Source organism: Chiloscyllium plagiosum, unplaced genomic scaffold (assembly GCF_037043375.1).
Source record: "Chiloscyllium plagiosum isolate Xiang-an unplaced genomic scaffold, Cpla_swu_hap1 HiC_scaffold_53X, whole genome shotgun sequence".
Classification (NCBI taxonomy): Eukaryota; Metazoa; Chordata; class Chondrichthyes; order Orectolobiformes; family Hemiscylliidae; genus Chiloscyllium; species Chiloscyllium plagiosum.
In genome coordinates this window covers 20980276-20999994 of record NW_028270191.1, presented here as the reverse complement: position 1 = coordinate 20999994, position 19719 = coordinate 20980276, and the positions used below count along the sequence as shown (strand labels likewise).

At 49.6% G+C, this 19719-nt stretch overlaps 1 protein-coding gene and 1 pseudogene across 1 annotated transcript; both read right to left on the bottom strand.

The window, feature by feature from the left end:
* Nucleotides 1–1026: 1026 nt before the first annotated feature.
* LOC148134688 (uncharacterized) lies at nt 1027–2182 on the bottom strand (annotated as a pseudogene).
* Nucleotides 2183–13805: 11623 nt separating this feature from the next.
* On the bottom strand, nt 13806–16715 carry LOC148134687 (keratin, type II cytoskeletal 8-like). Its single transcript, XM_087985497.1, has 8 exons — nt 16597–16715; nt 16180–16240; nt 15994–16089; nt 15708–15872; nt 15494–15619; nt 14902–15122; nt 14432–14481; nt 13806–13954 (listed from the first exon to the last, which is right to left on the bottom strand). Exons 1-8 carry the CDS (start codon nt 16713–16715, stop codon nt 13806–13808), a joined length of 987 nt encoding a protein of 328 aa, XP_087841623.1.
* Nucleotides 16716–19719: the final 3004 nt, after the last annotated feature.

Genomic DNA, 19719 nt, shown 5'->3' with positions numbered 1-19719 from the left:
TCTGCTTTATCTCTACCTTCAGCGCATTGATATCATCGCCACCTTGTCCAGCCGCCATGGACAGTTCCTGCATCTGCAAACAGATATTGAGAACGAGTTAGTCCCACAGTTCACGCTCCTGCCCGAGTCAGAAAGATGGGCCAAAGAATAGGAACCTTCACCTTGGTCCGTTTCCAAACTTCCGCATCTTCGCGGCTTTGCTGGGCACAAGCTTCATACTGTTTCCTGGCGATGTCCAACAGCTCCTGCACATTGAGCTTCGGCCCACCCTCCAATTGCACGTTGACACATGTATTCTGAATCTGGGCCTGGAGCTCCCGGAGTTCCTACAGGGCACGGGGAGAAAGATTGGAAGGTGATTGGAAACCATTCGGGCTACATTGCATGAGACTTGAATGGACAAAAGATTGGCAAAAGGACAGCTGGTGAGGCAAGGCACATATTTACCTCGTCATAGATAGTCCGCAGGAATTCAATTTCATCGGTCAGGGCTTCCAGCTTCGCTTCCAGCTCCACCTTGCTCATGTACGAGTCATCGACATCCTAAAGAGCACAGGGAGAAAATACTTGGATCAAACTGACCAAAGATGCCCGCAAACGGAGAACTGGAGCGTGTGGCTTTGTAACATTCACCTTCTTGACCAGGACAAACTCATTTTCCATTTCTGTGCGCTTGTTGATTTCATCTTCGTATCTGGAATGAAAGAGATTGTTTTACCGAGGCTCAAGTCTTTCTGGCCCGTCCCTATCACAGTCCCTGTTTGTCTCAGTCTCCGTTATTCTTCGCCTCCCCCCTCCCGCCACCAACTAGACCCTGTCAAACCAGGTTCTGAGCTGGATCAGTCCCTCTGCCGGTGTTTCCCAGACAGTAACAGCCCGGCCGTGTGCAGTTCAGTGGCGCCGACAGAGCAACGCTGCGGCCCGTTCCCTCAGCTCACATTGTGGCCGTTTGTCAAAGTGATCTCATTCTGCAGCTGGAATTTGGTTTCGTTCCGATAGGAAACCGCCTCCGAAGCGATACGGGACCAAGTCCGGCAGCAGCTCACTGACCTGCCCTTGTAGTCCTCGACCAGCCCTTGCATTTGGAGCAGTTCAGCATCGAACCTCTCCTTCTCCTTGCGAAGCGTGTCCAGTTGGTTCCTCAGATTCTCAATGTAGGACTGGAACATGCTCTCGATGTTGGATTTGTATTCGCCTTGATCCTGCAGAAGTTTCAGTTTGATACTCAGCTGAGTATTGACCTGTTCCAAGTGCCGAACCTGGCGGGGTGAGATGGAGAGACAGTTAAGACAAGAGAGGAAAGACACAGAGAACCCAGTTTAGAGACCCACCTGCCTGGACCCCACTGAGCATTACCCTGGGAAGGAAATCAACGAATTGGTCGTTGAGTCCCTGGAGCTGCTGGCTCTCCTGCAGGCGGACAACGTTCTGACTGGTGTCGATTTGGGGTAAAGGCGCGTTCAGGTCCAGGGCAGCGGTTCTCTGGATCAGCCCCTGAGAACTCATTCCCCCGAAGCCCATCCTGCCGGAGCCCCCTCCTATTAGACTCATTCTGCTGCTGCCGATGCCGGACATCCGAGAGCCAGTGGAGAATCTGGAGGCTGACATCCTCTGGGTTGGTCCCAGGACGACACTTTGGGCGCGCCGGGATGTCTGAAAACTCCCTCCGCCTCCCAACCGATTGAAGCCGGCGGAAAACCCGGATCCATGCATGCTCCCTCTAGTTCCTATCCCTCCGCTCTTCCTGCTGCTGCTGCTGCTGGTGATGATGGTTTGCGATGTCATTTCGAGGTTGTTCAGGGGGTGGACAGAAACAGAGACCCACACTCAGAGAGAGAGAGAGAGAGAGCACACTCCGAAACTGAACGGCTCGGTGGGGCTGAGGGCTGACTCGGCTGCTTTTATGTCCCAGTGGATGTGTGAGGGGGCTGGCCAAGGGACTGACAGCTGACAAGGAGCCGCCCACAATGGAGCAGCCGACAGAGGGAAGGAACAAGCCGCCACCCTGTGCCCCCGGGGCTGGGAAGGGGGAGGGGGAACGGGTCCGCTTGTGGGGAGCCCAGCCTCTCTCTCTCTCTCCTCCCAGACACGACGCCCACTCTGTGTCATCAGCTGTCTCAGGCCTTTCCTCAACTCGGCAGTGTGTGCTGCTAGCCCAGTCCCCTCCTGAACGGTCACCCATTCTCCCCCCGCCCCCCATTGCCCACATCCAACAGTCCGTGTTCACTCAATGCCCGGGACCACCCAGATCCAAGGGGGGCTCACACTCCTCTCCATGTTATGACACTCCTTCTGGCCCAATACCCACTTTGGCCTCTCCCTGTCTGGGCTCCCTCCAACCCTCAGAGACTCTGTGCATCCCTCCACCTCCGCCCGCTTTGAACATTTGCAAGTTGATCCGCCCAACCAGTGGCTGCCTTTTCGCGACAAATGTGTCTTTCTTGCTTAAAACGTTGCGTCTTTGAGCGGATTTCTGATGTTGAAAGTATGAATTGAAGTTGAAGGTGAGCCTTGCTGACAAAGTTCGAGGACTGAGCTGTTTTGGTGCTTGTTCGGGTTGACAGGATGCAGAGAGAGCAGAGTGTGACAGGCGTTTGGAAGAACCCTCTTTCCACAGACACACAGTTCCTGAGGATTGTGTTCTAGAGGCTCCACCAACTGGTCAAATGGGCGAATTGACGAGAGCTTCCAGCGCCCATTGTTCCCCAACCAGCATCAATTGTAAACGTTGCAGTTCAGTGGTAATGTCCCTACCTCTGAGCCAGTCTCACTTGCTCTGGAGTTGCGTCACAATGTCTGCTAGAAGCTCGATTGATAGATTTGGGGAACCAATACTTTCGAAAGGGTTCAAATGAAAACAAAAGCGTCCATTTTTGGTGATTCATTCACGAGGGAACGGAATCACCAGCAAGGCCAGCAGTTACTGGGTGCTGAGCTACTCCCTTGTAGTGCTTCAGACACCCCAGGTCGGAATGTATTTCTGGGTGATCTATTTACATTTCTAGACAATGGTGTTATCCAGGAGAATGGCAGTGCAGGAGTCAGGGATGATGGTGACCTATTGTTCATGGGGGGAATTCATAGAAGGAATCCTTCCTATTCCTTCTTTTCCAAATTTCATTCCGTCATCAGTGCCCAGCCCAAAACTGGGTCCTTCACTCGTGGTCTGCTGATGTCTCATCCTGAACCATTTTCTTGACAGTGAGTCAGTGGTGGTTTGCCACTGGCTTACATTGTCAGGGGCAGGATGAGTAGACAGGTGCAAACCCACCCCCAGCCCAAATGAAGTTGTGCTGTTGCTATTACTTGGCAGCACACAGCAGCCATCTCGCCAACTAGCACCCTGTCCCTTTGGGATTTCACCTTCTGCCAAAGTAACATCCCAATCTGCTCCAGCGCTGTCCAGGAAATCACATGCACGAAGTGGAAACCCATTCTGTATCATGCAATTTGGGTCCCGATTTCACAGGAAGGTCTGGAAAAGGAGAGCAGCCCAGCATTCAATCTTTTCTTCCTCTTTTCATGTTTAAGCCTGTGCTCCTCTCCTCTGCCTCCCAATGACCCGTTCAAGTAGAATAAAGTCTGAACCTTTCAGTACAGTTTCTATCTTTAGTGAGTCACTTGTGAGTCTTCTACCTCTGCAGGCCACCAAGGAAGTGTCAGTCTGCCAGCCGGAAATGAACGAACTCGCCGTTTTTATCAATCAATGAGATTGGAGCGCACTTGGTCGCTGAGTGCAGCTTGCAACAGAATCTGAACCGAGGAGTTTGGTGAATAACGGAGTTTATTGAGGGGTGAGGTGTTGCTTTGTGTCTGACTTGGTCAGCCTCTATGAGAATGAGCAGTGCAAAGTGCATGAGAGGGAACAGAGAGGCCGTGGTAATTGTGCGCTGTGAAACGTTTCACGCTCCCTCTCCCCCACCGCCAATCCCCCATGCAGCCTGAGTAAAATAAAAAGTGACATTGCAGTGAAATGGGTAAGTGATTCATTGTTGAGTATTTTGCTCACAGCTTTTTAAATACAATAAGTACAATTTTGCAGATGAGACTAAAATAGGCGGGATGGTGGACACTGAGGAAGGTTATCAGAAATTGCAGCAGGACCTTGATCAGCTGGGGAAGTGGGCCCAGGTTAATGCAGATAAGTGTGAGTCTTGCACCTTGGAAAGTCAGATCAAGGTAGGAGTTTCGTGCTGAATGCTGGGGCCTTAAGGAGTGTAGTGGAACAGAGGGACCTTGGAGTTCAGCTGCATGGTTCTCTGAAAGTGGAGACGTAGACTCATAGAGATGTACAGCACGGAAACAGACCTTTCGGTCCAACTCGGCCATGCCAGCCAGATATCCTAACCTCATCTGGGCCCATTTGCCGGCACTTGGCCCATATCCCTCTGCACCCTTCCTATTCATATACCCATCCAGATACCTTTTAAATGCTGTAATTATACCAGCCTCGACCACTTCCTGTGGCAGCTCGTTCCATACACGCACAACCCTCTGCATGAAAAAGCTGCCTCAGCCTGTTCAGCCTCTCCCTATAGCTCAAACTCTCCAACCCTGGCAACATCCTTCTTTTCTGAAGCCGTTCAAGTTTCACAACATCTTTCCGATAGGAGGAGACCAGAATTGGACACAGTATTCCAACAATGGCCTAACCACAGTCCTGCGCAGCTGCAACATGATCTCCCAACTCCTGTACTCAATACTCTGACCAATAAAGGAAAGCATACCAAACGCCTTCTTCACTATCCTATCTACCTGTGACTCTAATTTCAAGGAGCTATGAACCTGTACTCCAAGGTCTCTTTGCTCAGCTACTCTCCCCAGGACCTTACCATTAAGTGTATAAGTCCTGCTCTGATTTGCTTTCCAAAATGCAGCACCTCGCATTTATCTGAATTAATCTCCATCTGCCACTCCTCAGCCCATTGGCCCATCTGATCAAGATCCCATTGTGCTCCGAGATAACCTTCTTCACTGTCCACTGCCCCTCCAATTTTGGTGTCATCTGCAAACTTACTAACTATAACACCAGTGTTAACATCCAAATCATTGCTATAAATGACAAAATGTAGTGGACCCAGCACCGATCTTTGTGGCACTCCACTGGTCACAGGCCTCCAGTATGAAAAGCAACCTTCCACCACCACCCTCTAACTACTACGTTTGAGCCAGTTCTGTATCCAAATGGCTAGTTCTCCCTGTATTCCATGAGATCTAACCTTGCTGACCAGTCTCCGATGGGGAACCTTATCGAGCGCCGTATTGGAGTACATAGAGATCACATCCACCGCTCCATCAATCCTCTTTGGAGTCACAGGCAGACAGGTCAGTGAAGAAGGTCTTTGGTACACCGGTCTTCATCAGACATGGCTTTGAGTGTAGAAGTCGGGAGGTTAAGTTGCAGTTGTACAGGTGTCGGTGAGGACACACTTGGAGTATTATGTTCAGGTTTGGTCACCTTGCTATAGAAAGGATGTTATTAAACTTTAAAGAGTGCAGAAGAATTTACAAGGATGTTGCCAGAACTCGGCAATCTGATTTATAGGGAGAGGTGGACAAGCTAGGACTCGCCTGTTCCTCGGATGCTGCCTGACAAGCTGTGCTTTTCCAGCACCACACTTTGTGACTGTGATCTCCTGCATCTGCAGTCCTCAGTTTCTCTCACCTGGCATGAGCTGCCAGCAGAAGTGGTTGAGGTAGGTACATTAACAACATTTAAAAGGCATTTGGACAAATACATGAATAGGAAAGGATTAGAAGGATAGGGGCCAAGTGCAGGGAAATGGGGTCAGAGTGCATGCGCATTTTGGTCAGCATGGATCAGTTTGGGCCAAATGGCCTGACTCCGCGCTGCACGACTCGATGAAGCTCTATAACTCTCAATGTGTCAGCAGTTGTAAGGCTTCAACAATGTTAGAGTACCTCGCTTCACAGTGGGCAGGAGTTTATTGGGAACAGTAGGGCTTATTATTTACAATAAAAATAAATAAATAAGATGTAATGAAGCCTGTGGGACTTCCTGGCTACCAGTGTGATTCAAGACAAGCACTTTCCCAAGAAGAAAATTGTCTAATTGGAAGGTGTGTAATCTGGCTAAAATAATATCACCTTTGGAATTTGGCAAGTTCTGGGCAGTCTCTGATATCAGCACAGGGGCTTGGGCAAGGTCTGAGCTGCTCAGAGTGGTCACGGTTTGGTTGACCATACTACTGCAGCCTGGAGAGTTGGCCATGGTCAGCCATGTGAATCCATTGCCATCAATCCAGTGAGAGACAGGAACACGGGAGCAGAGTTGTACAGTATCAGTCACGATGCTGGTTACTCATTGTTCGGGGCTACCCAGCCACGTTGCTGAAGTGGTGCACCATGGTCAATGTGAGGTGTCCATCTACAGACAGTCAAGTGTGGGTGCGGGTATCCAGGGTCCAGTGCTGCAGGAAAAGGGCTCTGGAACATAATCATGGTGAGTGCAAACAGAAGAAAAGTGAAAAGGTAATGTGGGACAGCTCACGGTGTAAGTGGGGCGGAGATAGACCACGAAAGGGCTCAGGTCGAATTATCGATGGTGAGCAACAGCCTGACTTCCAAAGAAAGTACCCTCGAAGCTGTCACCTACCAACTGGCTTCATTCCTCCCATTGACCAATCGGACCGTACCCTCTACCTGTGTTCACCTATCACTGCCTCACTACTGCCCCACTCTCTCCACCCAAACCCTCCACCACACAGACCCTCCCCTTGACCTGCAGCTCCCATTACCCTCACCCCCAGCTACATACCACTGCTGGCATGTTGACCAGATGGGCTTGATGCTAGCAGGCTCAGTGTGCAGATGAAGACTCAGATCGACTCACAGAACTCACGGCCCAAAGAGCTTCCACTCTCCTGAAAACCACAAGTGCTCAATGGAAATGAAAATGGTTGTGGCCAGGGCCAATGTAGTTGGAGTAAGTACATTGTGCTGTGAGGGAGATTTCTCTGTGTCCAGGCCATGTGTGACTGTCTAAAGCATTGCACACACACACCCAGACAATGAAGGTGTCATGCAACTGTAACCTCACCTTACATTGTGACCCTGGGCATTTGCCCACTGGGTGCAGCCCAATGACTTACCACAAGCACTCTTGACCATTTCATGGCCGATGAGAAGTGAGCCCTAAAACACCCCATGATGTAAAAGCAACGTCAGTGCAGCAGGAGAGAAGCAGCAGAGCTGCCAAAGTGGCATGCAGCAGCGATTTCCCTATTGCCTGTATATGATGCAGCAGTTCTTCACTGCACACCATTCAATATCATGTCGGGATAAGGATGGGTGCTTTCAGGTAGAGACAAAAATACTGCAGATGCTGGAACCCAAGGTGGACAAGCAGGAGGCTGGAAGTGCACACCAAGCCAGGCAGCATCGGGAGGTGGAGAAATGAATGTTTTGGGTCTCACCCTCCCTCAGGACTGAGGGTGGGGATAATGGGAGCTGCAGGTAAAGGGGTGGGGGTGTTTGGGGGAAGGTTTGGGTGGAGAGAGGGGCTGACTGGTGAGGCAGTAATAGGTGAACACAGGTAGAGGGTACGGCCTGATTGATCAATGGGAGGAATGAACCCAGTTGGTAGCCTACAGCCTGAAGGACTCAACATTAAGTTCCTCAATTTCAAATAACCTCCCTCCCCATCCCCCGACTCCGTTCCCAGCCCCTCGCACTTCCTTCCAGTCCTCTAACCGACCTTTCCTTTCAGCTACCAACCGGACTCATTCCTCCCATTGACCAATCAGGGCATACCCTCTACCTGTCTTCACCTATCCTGACCTCACCACTCTGTTCCTCACTCCACCCAAACCCTCCTCCACAGCCCCCTCTTTATCTGCAGCTCCCCTCACCCTCAGGCCCACCCCTGAAGAAGGCTTACACCCGAAATGTTGTCTTCTCCACCTCCTGATGCTGCCTGGCTTGCTGTGTTCTTCCAGCCTCCTAACTGTCTGCCTTGGCTGTTTTCAGCAGCAAACAGTTTCCTTTTCTGCCGCGACAGAGACTCGCACCAACAGAGAATTGTAAACATTGAATATGTCATTTCAAATCTGACCCAATGTGCGCTCAAAAGATATTCTACATTCTTCCCCTCAAACTAGGTCTCACTGCAGTCCATGTTTACTCAGTTGGGATGGAGGGGACCTACCTACAGTGGAGCCCGTCAGCATCAGAGATTTGATCGAGAACATGTCTGGGACATGGTCCTGATCTGCCCTTTTGCCTTTCCTCCTTGTCGCACATTTCGCATGGTAACAGTACCATGTAAAAGTCATAGCCCCCTGATTCATCCGAGAAAAAGCTGGTTGTCAGCTTAACCACAGGGTCACCAAGCCCCAGGCAAGGCTTGAGAAGACAGCATCTTCATGGTAACTGCAGCCAGTGCGAGTAGTCGATGCGTGTTGTTGACATCAGTCCACATCACAAACTAAGTGCCCAATCGACTGAGCTAACTGACGCCCAAGTACTTTCAATATTGATATTTTAAGTACCGTCAGTGATGGTGCACTGATTAGTGAATGCGTACTGAGTGGTTTCAGTGATTGTGTACTGAATGGTGTCAGTGAGTGTGTACTGAGTGGTGTCAGTGAGAGTGTACTGCGCGGTGTCAGTCAGTGTGTACTGCATGGTGTCAGTGAGTGTGTACTGAGTGGTGTCAGTGAGTGTGTACTGAGTGGTGTCAGTGATTGTGTACGAAGTGGTGTGAGTGAGTGTGTACTGAGTGGTGTCAGTGAGTGTGTACTGAGTAGTGTCAGCGAGTGCGCACTGAGTGGTGTCAGTGAGTGTGTCCTGAGTGGTGTCGGTGATTGTGTACTGCGTGGTGTCAGTGAGCGTGTACTGAGTGGTGTTCGTGAGAGTGTACTGAGTGGTGTCAGTGAGCGTGTACTGAGTAGTGTCAGTGAGTGTGTACTGGGTGGTGTCAGTGAGTTTGTACTGAGTGGTGTCAGTGATTGTGAACTGCGTGGTGTCATTGATTTTGTACTGAGTGATGTCAGTGAGTGTATACTGAATTGTGTCAGTGACTGTGTACTGAGTGGTGTGAGTGAGTGTGTACTGTGTTGTGCCAGTGAGTGTGTACTGAGTGGTTTCAGTGATTGTGTACTGAATGGTGTCCGTGAGCGTATACTGAGTGGTGTCAGTGAGTGTGTACTGCATGGTTTTCAGTGAGAGTGTACTGTATGGTGTCAGTGATTGTGTACTGGGTGGTGTCAGTGAGTATGTACTGAGTGGTGTCAGTGAGGGTGTATTGCGTGGTGTCAGCAAGCATGTACTGAATGGTGTCAGTGAGTGTGTACTGAATGGTGTCAGTGAGTGTGTACTGAGTGGTGTCAGTGAGAAGGTGCTGACTGGTGTCAGTGATTGTGTACTGTGTGGTGTTAGTGAGTGTGTACTGAATGGTGTCAGTGAGCGTGTACTGAGTGGTGTCAGTGGGAGGGTGCTGACTGGTGTCAGTGATTGTGTACTGTGTGGTGTTCATGAGTGTGTACTGAATGGTGTCAGTGAGTGTGTACTGACTGGTGTCAGTGATTGTGTACTGAGTGGTGTCAGTGAGAGGGTGCTGAGTGGTGTCAGTGAGTGTGTACTGAGTGGTGTCAGTGAATGTGTACTGAGTGGTGTCAGTGATTGTGTACTGCGTGGTGTCAGTAAGTGTGTTCTGAATGGTGTCAGTGATTGTGTACTGCGTGGTGTCAGTGAGCGTACACTGTGTGGTGTCAGTGAGTGTGTACTGGGTGGTGTCAGTGAGTGTGTACTGAGTGGTGTCAGTGAGAGTGTACTGTGTTGTGTCAGTGAGTGTGTACTGCGTGGTGTCAGTGAGAGTGTACTGTGTTGTGTCAGTCAGTGTGTACTGCATGGTGTCAGTGAGTGTATACTGAGTGGTGTCAGTGAGTGTGTACTGAGTGGTGTCAGTGATTGTGTACGAAGTGGTGTGAGTGAGTGTGTACTGAGTGGTGTCAGTGAGTGTGTACTGAGTGGTGCCAGTGAGTGTGTACTGAGTGGTGTGAGTGAGTGTGTACTGAGTGGTGCCAGTGAGTGTGTACTGAGTAGTGTCAGCGAGTGCGCACTGAGTGGTGTCAGTGAGTGTGTCCTGAGTGGTGTCGGTGATTGTGTACTGCGTGGTGTCAGTGAGCGTGTACTGAGTGGTGTTCGTGAGAGTGTACTGCGTGGTGTCAGTGAATGTGTACTGAGTAGTGTCAGTGAGTGTGTACTGGGTGGTGTCAGTGAGTTTGTACTGAGTGGTGTCAGTGATTGTGAACTGCGTGGTGTCATTGATTGTGTACTGAGTGATGTCAGTGAGTGTATACTGAATTGTGTCAGTGACTGTATACTGAGTGGTGTGAGTGAGTGTGTACTGTGTTGTGCCAGTGAGTGTGTACTGAGTGGTTTCAGTGATTGTGTACTGAATGGTGTCCGTGAGCGTATACTGAGTGGTGTCAGTGAGTGTGTACTGCGTGGTTTTCAGTGAGAGTGTACTGTATGGTGTCAGTGATTGTGTACTGGGTGGTGTCAGTGATTGTGTACTGTATGGTGTCAGTGATTGTGTACTGGGTGGTGTCAGTGAGTATGTACTGAGTGGTGTCAGTGAGGGTGTACTGCGTGGTTTTCAGTGAGAGTGTACTGTATGGTGTCAGTGATCGTGTACTGGGTGGTGTCAGTGAGTATGTACTGAGTGGTGTCAGTGAGTGTGTACTGAATGGTGTCAGTGAGTGTGTACTGAGTGGTGTCAGTGAGAAGGTGCTGACTGGTGTCAGTGATTGTGTACTGTGTGGTGTTAGTGAGTGTGTACTGAATGGTGTCAGTGAGCGTGTACTGAGTGGTGTCAGTGGGAGGGTGCTGACTGGTGTCAGTGATTGTGCACTGTGTGGTGTTCATGAGTGTGTACTGAATGGTGTCAGTGAGTGTGTACTGACTGGTGTCAGTGATTGTGTACTGAGTGGTGTCAGTGAGAGGGTGCTGAGTGGTGTCAGTGAGTGTGTACTGGGTGGTGTCAGTGAGTGTGTACTGCGTGGTGTCAGTGAGTGTGTACTGTGTGGTGTCAGTGATTGTGTACTGAGTGGTGTCAGTGAATGTGTACTGAGAGGTGTCAGTGAGAGGGTACTGCGCGGTGTCAGTCAGTGTGTACTGAGTGGTGTCAGTGAGTGTGTACTGGGTGGTGTCAGTGATTGTGTACTGCGTGGTGTCAGCGAGTGTGTACTGAGTGGTGTCAGTGAGTGTGTACTGGGTGGGGTCAGTGAGCGTGTACTGAGTGGTGTCAGTGATTGTGTACTGAGTGGTGTCAGTGATTGTGTACTGAGTGGTGTCAGTGAGTGTGTACTGCGCGGTGTCAGTCAGTGTGTACTGAGTGGTGTCAGTGAGAGGGTGCTGAGTGGTGTCAGTGAGCGTGTTCTGTGTGGTGTCAGTGTGTGTGTCCTGTGTGGTGTCAGTGAGTGTGTACTGAGTGGCGTCAGTGAGTGTATACTGCGTGGTATCAGTGAGTGTGTACTGTCTGGTGTCAGTTATTGTGTATGGAATGTTGTCAGTGAGTGTGTACTGCGCGGTGTCAGTGAGTGTGTACTGTGTGGTGTCAGTGATTGTGTACTGAGTGGTGTCAGTGAGTGTCTACAGGGTGGTGTCAGTGATTGTGTACTGGGTGGTGTCAGTGAGTGTGTACTGAGTGGTGTCAGTGAATGTGTACTGAGTAGTGCCAGTGAGAGGGTGCTGAGTGGTGTCAGTGAGTGTGTACTGTGTGGTGTTTGTGATTGTGTACTGAGTGGTGTCAGTGAGTGTGTACTGAATGGTGTCAGTGATTGTGGACTGAGTGGTGCCAGTGAGTGTGTGCTGAGTAGTGTCAGTGAGTGTGCACTGAGCGGTGTCAGTGAGTGTGTACTGAGTGGTGTCAGTGAGAGGGTGCTGAGTGGTGTCAGTGAGAGGGTGCTGAGTGGTGTCAGTGAGCGTGTACTGAGTGGTGTCAGTGAGTGTGTACTGAGTGGTGTCAGTGATTGTGTACTGCGTGGTGTCAGTGAGTGTGTCCTGAATGGTGTCAGTGATTGTGTACTGTGTGGTGTCAGTGAGTGTGTACTGGGTGGTGTCAGTGAGTGTGTACTGAGTGGTGTCAGTGATTGTGTACTGAGTGGTGTCAGTGAGTGTGTACTGAGTGGTGTCAGTGAGTGTGTACTGGGTGGTGTCAGTGATCGTGTACTGAGTGGTGTCAGTGAGTGAGTACTGTATGGTGTCAGTGAGTGTGTACTGAGTGGTGTCAGTGAGTGTGTACTGGGTGGTATCAGTGATTGTGTACTGAGTGGTGTCAGTGAGTGTGCACTGGGTGGTGTCAGTGAGCGTGTACTGAGTGGTGTCAGGGAGAGGGTGCTGAGTGGTGCCAGTCAGTGTGTACTGGGTGGTGCCTGTGAGTATGTACTGTGTGGTGTCAGTGAATGTGTACTGAGTGGTGTCAGTGAGTGTGCACTGAGTGGTACCAGTGAATGTGTACTGTGGTGTCAGTGAGTGTGTACTGAGTGGTGTCAGTGAATGTGCACTGTGGTGCCAGTGAGTGTGTGCTAAATGGTGCCTGTGAGTGTGTACTGAGTGGTTTTAGTGATTGTGCACTGCGTGGTCATTTTAAGAATTTATTTTGTTCTGTTTCATTTTGGCGAGGTGGGAAGGCAGAGGTCTCGAGCTGAGTATTGAAGATCTCTTGAGGAATCAGCTTGGGAGGTTTTTTTTTTCTGAAGAAAAGCCTGAATAGGTGTGTCCAGCTCTCACAGGACCAGATATCTGGGTTTTCAATTTTTTTTCAGTAATATCGGAACCGATTGTGTCCTGAACATAGTTGGAAGCTTCAGTGAATGTCTCCTGGCTGCCACTCTCTCTGAATTTCCCATTAATGTTTCTCTTCCTCCTGAGTTGCAGAAGTGCGTGCGTGAATCAGTGTCTGATTTTTTCTATTTGCCAGGGAGTGCTGTTTGTGGGATGTTGCTATAACTGAACAGTTAATTAGTAATAGTTACTGTACCTATTATCCTATTAAGTTTTCCAATCAAGTTAAGTCATTCTAAGTTTGTCTTTCTTTGATTGTATTTTAACTACAGCTTAACATTAAGTCGTTCGACAATTCGCATTGCATCTGGAACAGATGTTTTACATTCACCGTTATAATAAGAACAAATTCGAGTCTAGGCTACCTTCTTCAAATATTTTGAGGGGAGCGGGTCGAGTCCATAACAATGGTTTCAGTGATGTTGTACTGAATAGTTTCAGTGATGATGTATTTGTGCTGTCAGTTGATGTACAAAATACAGTGTCATCTTTCTAAATATCGTAATATTTTTGAAAGTTAATGGTATAGGAATGGATAGTTCTTGAATTTCACAACTAAGGACGAAAATTGTTCTTTTTGTTAACTTAATAATGTGCTGTTCAAAAAGCAATCCAGATGTGCTGATTAGACGTTTATTGAGTAGGACAGAAAAAGTAAATCCCCAATACAATGTTGTACATAATATCGAAACAGAGTTCAACAGCAAAAGACTGGCTTTAGTTCCCCATTTTAAAGATACCAACAAAGATAGCATGAGTTACTTGACTGCTTTTCCCACAAACCCAAACCTTTACAAAGTTTACTTTCTTTGGTGCACTGGTTAAGATGTCAATGTTAACTTCATGTCAAAAAACTACAAAATGTGAACAGATGAACTAAGATGTTCTGAAGAGCAGACATGAAGTGAATCCAAACATATTAACCACTGCACTAAATGCAGTACTTAGGGGATGTATAACCTCTGACAATGAACTGCTTTGAGAGACTGTTGGTTTTAAATGAACCCTTGTTGACTCAGTCCTGTGCTCTTCATTTGATATGAAGTTTGTCCACTCGATATCGATCTGTTACTCACACCTAAATTCAGCGAGGTCTGAAAGGCAGATGATCCACCTCCAAAGCCCATGCCCTGCTGCATACCGCCTGGAAAAGGGGACAGAGTAAAAATAAACTTGTCGTATTATCTGGGTGTTACAATTTAAAAGAACAATTGCAACATGAAAGATGACTACAATTCACAGCGTATCTTTAGTGAAGTACGATAGCCCAAGATGTTTTGCAGGAGCTTAATCAAAGAAACAATTTCCACCTTGAAATCTACCAGGACGATGAGAAAAAGGTGGCGGAAAATCTAGTTTGTGGAGAAGGAGACAGAGAAGGGAGAGAGAAGGGAGGAGTGATGGAAGCTAGTCCTAAACATTGAAAGCTGGTGTGGTGATGTAAATCAGGGATGTTAAATAGGATGGCAAAGGGTGGAGATTCGGCACCATTTTGCAAAGTCAAATGGTGAAAGCATCAGGTTTGTGAGGTGGGGAGTGATGATGGCTGATTGGAATGGAGCTGGGCAGATACTGAGGAGAAAGAATCATCGACCTTCACTCAGAACAGACATTCTCTTACCTTGGCTCTGTACTTGCTGGATGTTGAGGGTTTTTACCCCACTTGCCATCCTGTTGAGAAAGGAAACATTCTCAGATTATAGCGGACAATGACAGGAAATCACAGTCAGACTTCCCTCTGTTTCCTCAGGTATCTCCCTCTCCCAGGGACACTGACATCTCCTGGGCTACACTTCTGAATGGGCACAGTCAGGCTCCTTGCCCTCGGGCAAAGTGCCCAGTCGTTACTGTTGCCACAGGTAGTAGGTGACAGCAAGCTATTGGAGGGTGAGGAGTGGGGGTCCTGACCTTTCAGTGGGACCTGGAGGTCAGTCACTGATTACAGAACCACCTTCACATTCACACTGCCTGTATTCCATCCCATTCCATTCTCAGGGATCACAGCTACCAGTCAACTGCAAGTGCAGACTGGAATTTGCCTGCACAGCACTCAATGTGATGGCTGCGATTAGCAACTAGCCCTTATCTTACCTCGTCTCTTCTGTCTCCAGTAGTTTCATGTAGGTGCCAATTTCAATGTCCAGTGCAAGCTTGATGCTCATCAGCCGTTCGTATTCCTTGCATTGTGCGGAAAGCTCTTGCTGAGCTTGGAGGAGGGCGTTTTCCAGATCCGAAATCCGACATTTACATTCTTTCAGAGACATCTCACCGCGGTCCTCCGCTTCCCGGATCGCTTCCTCCAGTCTCACACGCTGAGGAACATCAATATTCATTTGGTCAGTTCCTTCAGTGTTTGAGGCTCAGCCCCAGTGCTCCGAGCGAGACTTTGGCAAAACAAAAGGCTCGCCCTCCTCCCCATGATTTGGGAAAAGCGGGACGGTGTGGATTGCAGACTGACCAGCAACACATTCCCATCGGGAAAGACAACCGGGAGCCCCCCAGGCGGTTAGAAATGGACCGCATTCAGCCGACCCTTCAATCGCTTCTGAACGAATTATTGCTTTTTGGATCGTGTGAGACAGGGAGAGAAGCCAGAAAAGACGGAGAGACAGACAGGGAGAGAGAGAGAGAGGTGTTTAAAAGTGTTTTTCAGTGTTCAGTTTGATTTTAGACTTGTGCGTACCTCTTTTTTCAGGTTATCAATGTCTGCATTCATTCTCCGGATCTGATCTGTTGTCTGCTTTATCTCTACCTTCAGCGCATTGATATCATCGCCACCTTGTCCAGCCGCCATGGACAGTTCCTGCATCTGCAAACAGATATTGAGAACGAGTTAGTCCCACAGTTCACGCTCCTGCCCGAGTCAGAAAGATGGGCCAAAGAATAGGAACCTTCACCTTGGTCCGTTTCCAAACTTCCGCATCTTCGCGGCTTTGCTGGGCACAAGCTTCATACTGTTTCCTGGCGATGTCCAACAGCTCCTGCACATTGAGCTTCGGCCCACCCTCCAATTGCACGTTGACACATGTATTCTGAATCTGGGCCTGGAGCTCCCGGAGTTCCTACAGGGCACGGGGAGAAAGATTGGAAGGTGATTGGAAACCATTCGGTCTACATTGCATGAGACTTGAATGGACAAAAGATTGGCAAAAGGACAGCTGGTGAGGCAAGGCACATATTTACCTCGTCATAGATAGTCCGCAGGAATTCAATTTCATCGGTCAGGGCTTCCAGCTTCGCTTCCAGCTCCACCTTGCTCATGTACGAGTCATCGACATCCTAAAGAGCACAGGGAGAAAATACTTGGATCAAACTGACCAAAGGTGCCCGCAAACGGAGAACTGGAGCGTGTGGCTTTGTAACATTCACCTTCTTGACCAGGACAAACTCATTTTCCATTTCTGTGCGCTTGTTGATTTCATCTTCGTATCTGGAATGAAAGAGATTGTTTTACCGAGGCTCAAGTCTTTCTGGCCCGTCCCTATCACAGTCCCTGTTTGTCTCAGTCTCCGTTATTCTTCGCCTCCCCCCTCCCGCCACCAACTAGACCCTGTCAAACCAGGTTCTGAGCTGGATCAGTCCCTCTGCCGGTGTTTCCCAGACAGTAACAGCCCGGCCGTGTGCAGTTCAGTGGCGCCGACAGAGCAACGCTGCGGCCCGTTCCCTCAGCTCACATTGTGGCCGTTTGTCAAAGTGATCTCATTCTGCAGCTGGGATTTGGTTTCGTTCCGATAGGAAACCGCCTCCGAAGCGATACGGGACCAAGTCCGGCAGCAGCTCACTGACCTGCCCTTGTAGTCCTCGACCAGCCCTTGCATTTGGAGCAGTTCAGCATCGAACCTCTCCTTCTCCTTGCGAAGCGTGTCCAGTTGGTTCCTCAGATTCTCAATGTAGGACTGGAACATGCTCTCGATGTTGGATTTGTATTCGCCTTGATCCTGCAGAAGTTTCAGTTTGATACTCAGCTGAGTATTGACCTGTTCCAAGTGCCGAACCTGGCGGGGTGAGATGGACAGACAGTTAAGACAAGAGAGGAAAGACACAGAGAACCCAGTTTAGAGACCCACCTGCCTGGACCCCACTGAGCATTACCCTGGGAAGGAAATCAACGAATTGGTCGTTGAGTCCCTGGAGCTGCTGGCTCTCCTGCAGGCGGACAACGTTCTGACTGGTGTCGATTTGGGGTAAAGGCGCGTTCAGGTCCAGGGCAGCGGTTCTCTGGATCAGCCCCTGAGAACTCATTCCCCCGAAGCCCATCCTGCCGGAGCCCCCTCCTATTAGACTCATTCTGCTGCTGCCGATGCCGGACATCCGAGAGCCAGTGGAGAATCTGGAGGCTGACATCCTCTGGGTTGGTCCCAGGACGACACTTTGGGCGCGCCGGGATGTCTGAAAACTCCCTCCGCCTCCCAAGCGATTGAAGCCGGCGGAAAACCCGGATCCATGCATGCTCCCTCTAGTTCCTATCCCTCCGCTCTTCCTGCTGCTGCTGCTGGTGGTGATGATGGTTTGCGATGTCATTTCGAGGTTGTTCAGGGGGTGGACAGAAACAGAGACCCACACTCAGAGAGAGAGAGAGAGACAGAGAGAGAGAGAGAGAGAGCACACTCCGAAACTGAACGGCTCGGTGGGGCTGAGGGCTGACTCGGCTGCTTTTATGTCCCAGTGGATGTGTGAGGGGGCTGGCCAAGGGACTGACAGCTGACAAGGAGCCGCCCACAATGGAGCAGCCGACAGAGGGAAGGAACAAGCCGCCACCCTGTGCCCCCGGGGCTGGGAAGGGGGAGGGGGAACGGGTCCGCTTGTGGGGAGCCCAGCCCCTCTCTCTCTCTCTCCTCCCAGACACGACGCCCACTCTGTGTCATCAGCTGTCTCAGGCCTTTCCTCAACTGGGCAGTGCGTGCTGCTAGCCCAGTCCCCTCCTGAACGGTCACCCATTCTCCCCCCGCCCCCCATTGCCCACATCCAACAGTCCGTGTTCACTCAATGCCCGGGACCACCCAGATCCAAGGGGGGGCTCGCACTCCTCTCCATGTTATGACACTCCTTCTGACCCAATACCCACTTTGGCCTCTCCCTGTCTGGGCTCCCTCCAACCCTCAGAGACTCTGTGCATCCCTCCACCTCCGCCCGCTTTGAACATTTGCAAGTTGATCCGCCCAACCAGAGGCTGCCTTTTCGCGACAAATGTGTCTTTATTGCTTAAAAAGTTGCCTCCTTGAGCGGATTTCTGATGTTGAAATTATGAATTGAAGTTGAAGGTGAGCCTTGCTGACAAAGTTCGAGGACTGAGCTGTTTTGGTGCTTGTTCGGGTTGACAGGATGCAGAGAGAGCAGAGTGTGACAGGCGTTTGGAAGAATCCTCTTTCCACAGACACACAGTTCCTGAGGATTGTGTTCTAGAGGCTCCACCAACTGGTCAAATGGGCGAATTGACGAGAGCTTCCAGCGCCCATTGTTCCCCAACCAGCATCAATTGTAAACGTTGCAGTTCAGTGGTAATGTCCCTACCTCTGAGCCAGTCTCACTTGCTCTAGAGTTGCGTCACAATGTCTGCTAGAAGCTCGATTGATAGATTTGGGGAACCAATACTTTCGAAAGTGTTCAAATGAAAACAAAAGCGTCCATTTTTGGTGATTCATTCACGAGGGAACGGAATCACCAGCAAGGCCAGCAGTTACTGGGTGCTGAGCTACTCCCTTGTAGTGCTTCAGACACCCCAGGTCGGAATGTATTTCTGGGTGATCTATTTACATTTCTAGACAATGGTGTTATCCAGGAGAATGGCAGTGCAGGAGTCAGGGATGATGGTGACCTATTGTTCATGGGGGGAATTCATAGAAGGAATCCTTCCTATTCCTTTTCTCCAAATTTCATTCCGTCATCAGTGCCCAGCCCAAAACTGGGTCCTTCACTCGTGGTCTGCTGACGTCTCATCCTGAACCATTTTCTTGACAGTGAGTCAGTGGTGGTTTGTCACTGGTTTACATTGTCAGGGGCAGGATGAGTAGACAGGTGCAAACCCACCCCCAGCCCAAATGAAGTTGTGCTGTTGCTATTATTTTGCAGCACACAGTAGCCATCTCGCCAACTAGCACCCTGTCCCTTTGGGATTTCACCTTCTGCCAAAGTAACTTTGTCAGAAGAACTGCATGATTTACTCGGGAAGAAATGTTCTGGAAAGTTCATCCCAATCTGCTCCAGCGCTGTCCAGGAAATCACATGCACGAAGTGGAAACCCATTCTGTATCATGCAATTTGGGTCCCGATTTCACAGGAAGGTCTTGAAAAGGAGAACAGCCCAGCATTCAATCTTTTCTTCCTCTTTTCATGTTTAAGCCTGTGCTCCTCTCCTCTGCCTCCCAATGACCCGTTCAAGTAGAATAAAGTCTGAACCTTTCAGTTCAGTTTCTATCTTTAGTGAGTCACTTGTGAGTCTTCTCCCTCTGCAGGCCACCAAGGAAGTGTCAGTCTGCCAGCCGGAAATGAACGAACTCGCCGTTTTTATCAATCAATGAGATTGGAGCGCACTTGGTCGCTGAGTGCAGCTTGCAACAGAATCTGAACCGAGGAGTTTGGTGAATAACGGAGTTTATTGAGGGGTGAGGTGTTGCTTTTTGTCTGACTTGGTCAGCCTCTATGAGAATTGGCAGTGCAAAGTGCATGAGAGGGAACAGAGAGGCCGTGGTAATTGTGCGCTGTGAAACGTTGCACGCTCCCTCTCCCCACCGCCAATCCCCCATGCAGCCTGAGTAAAATAAAAAGTGACATTGCAGTGAAATGGGGAAGTGATTCATTGTTGAGTATTTTGCTCACAGCTTTTTAAATACAAGCAGTACAATTTTGCCGATGAGACTAAAATAGGCGGGATGGTGGACACTGAGGAAGGTTATCAGAAATTGCAGCAGG

Bases quoted from the DNA above. Each gene is read 5' to 3' on its own strand.
- LOC148134687 (XM_087985497.1), bottom strand. From the start codon at position 16,715: ATGTTCCAGTCCTACATTGAGAATCTGAGGAACCAACTGGACACGCTT. The intron at 15,873-15,993 runs GTAAATATGTGC...CGTGCCCTGTAG, and splicing joins TGCGGACTATCTATGACGAG to GAACTCCGGGAGCTCCAGGC. The intron at 14,482-14,901 runs GTAAGATAAGGG...CTTTCTCAACAG, and splicing joins CTGGAGACAGAAGAGACGAG to GATGGCAAGTGGGGTAAAAA.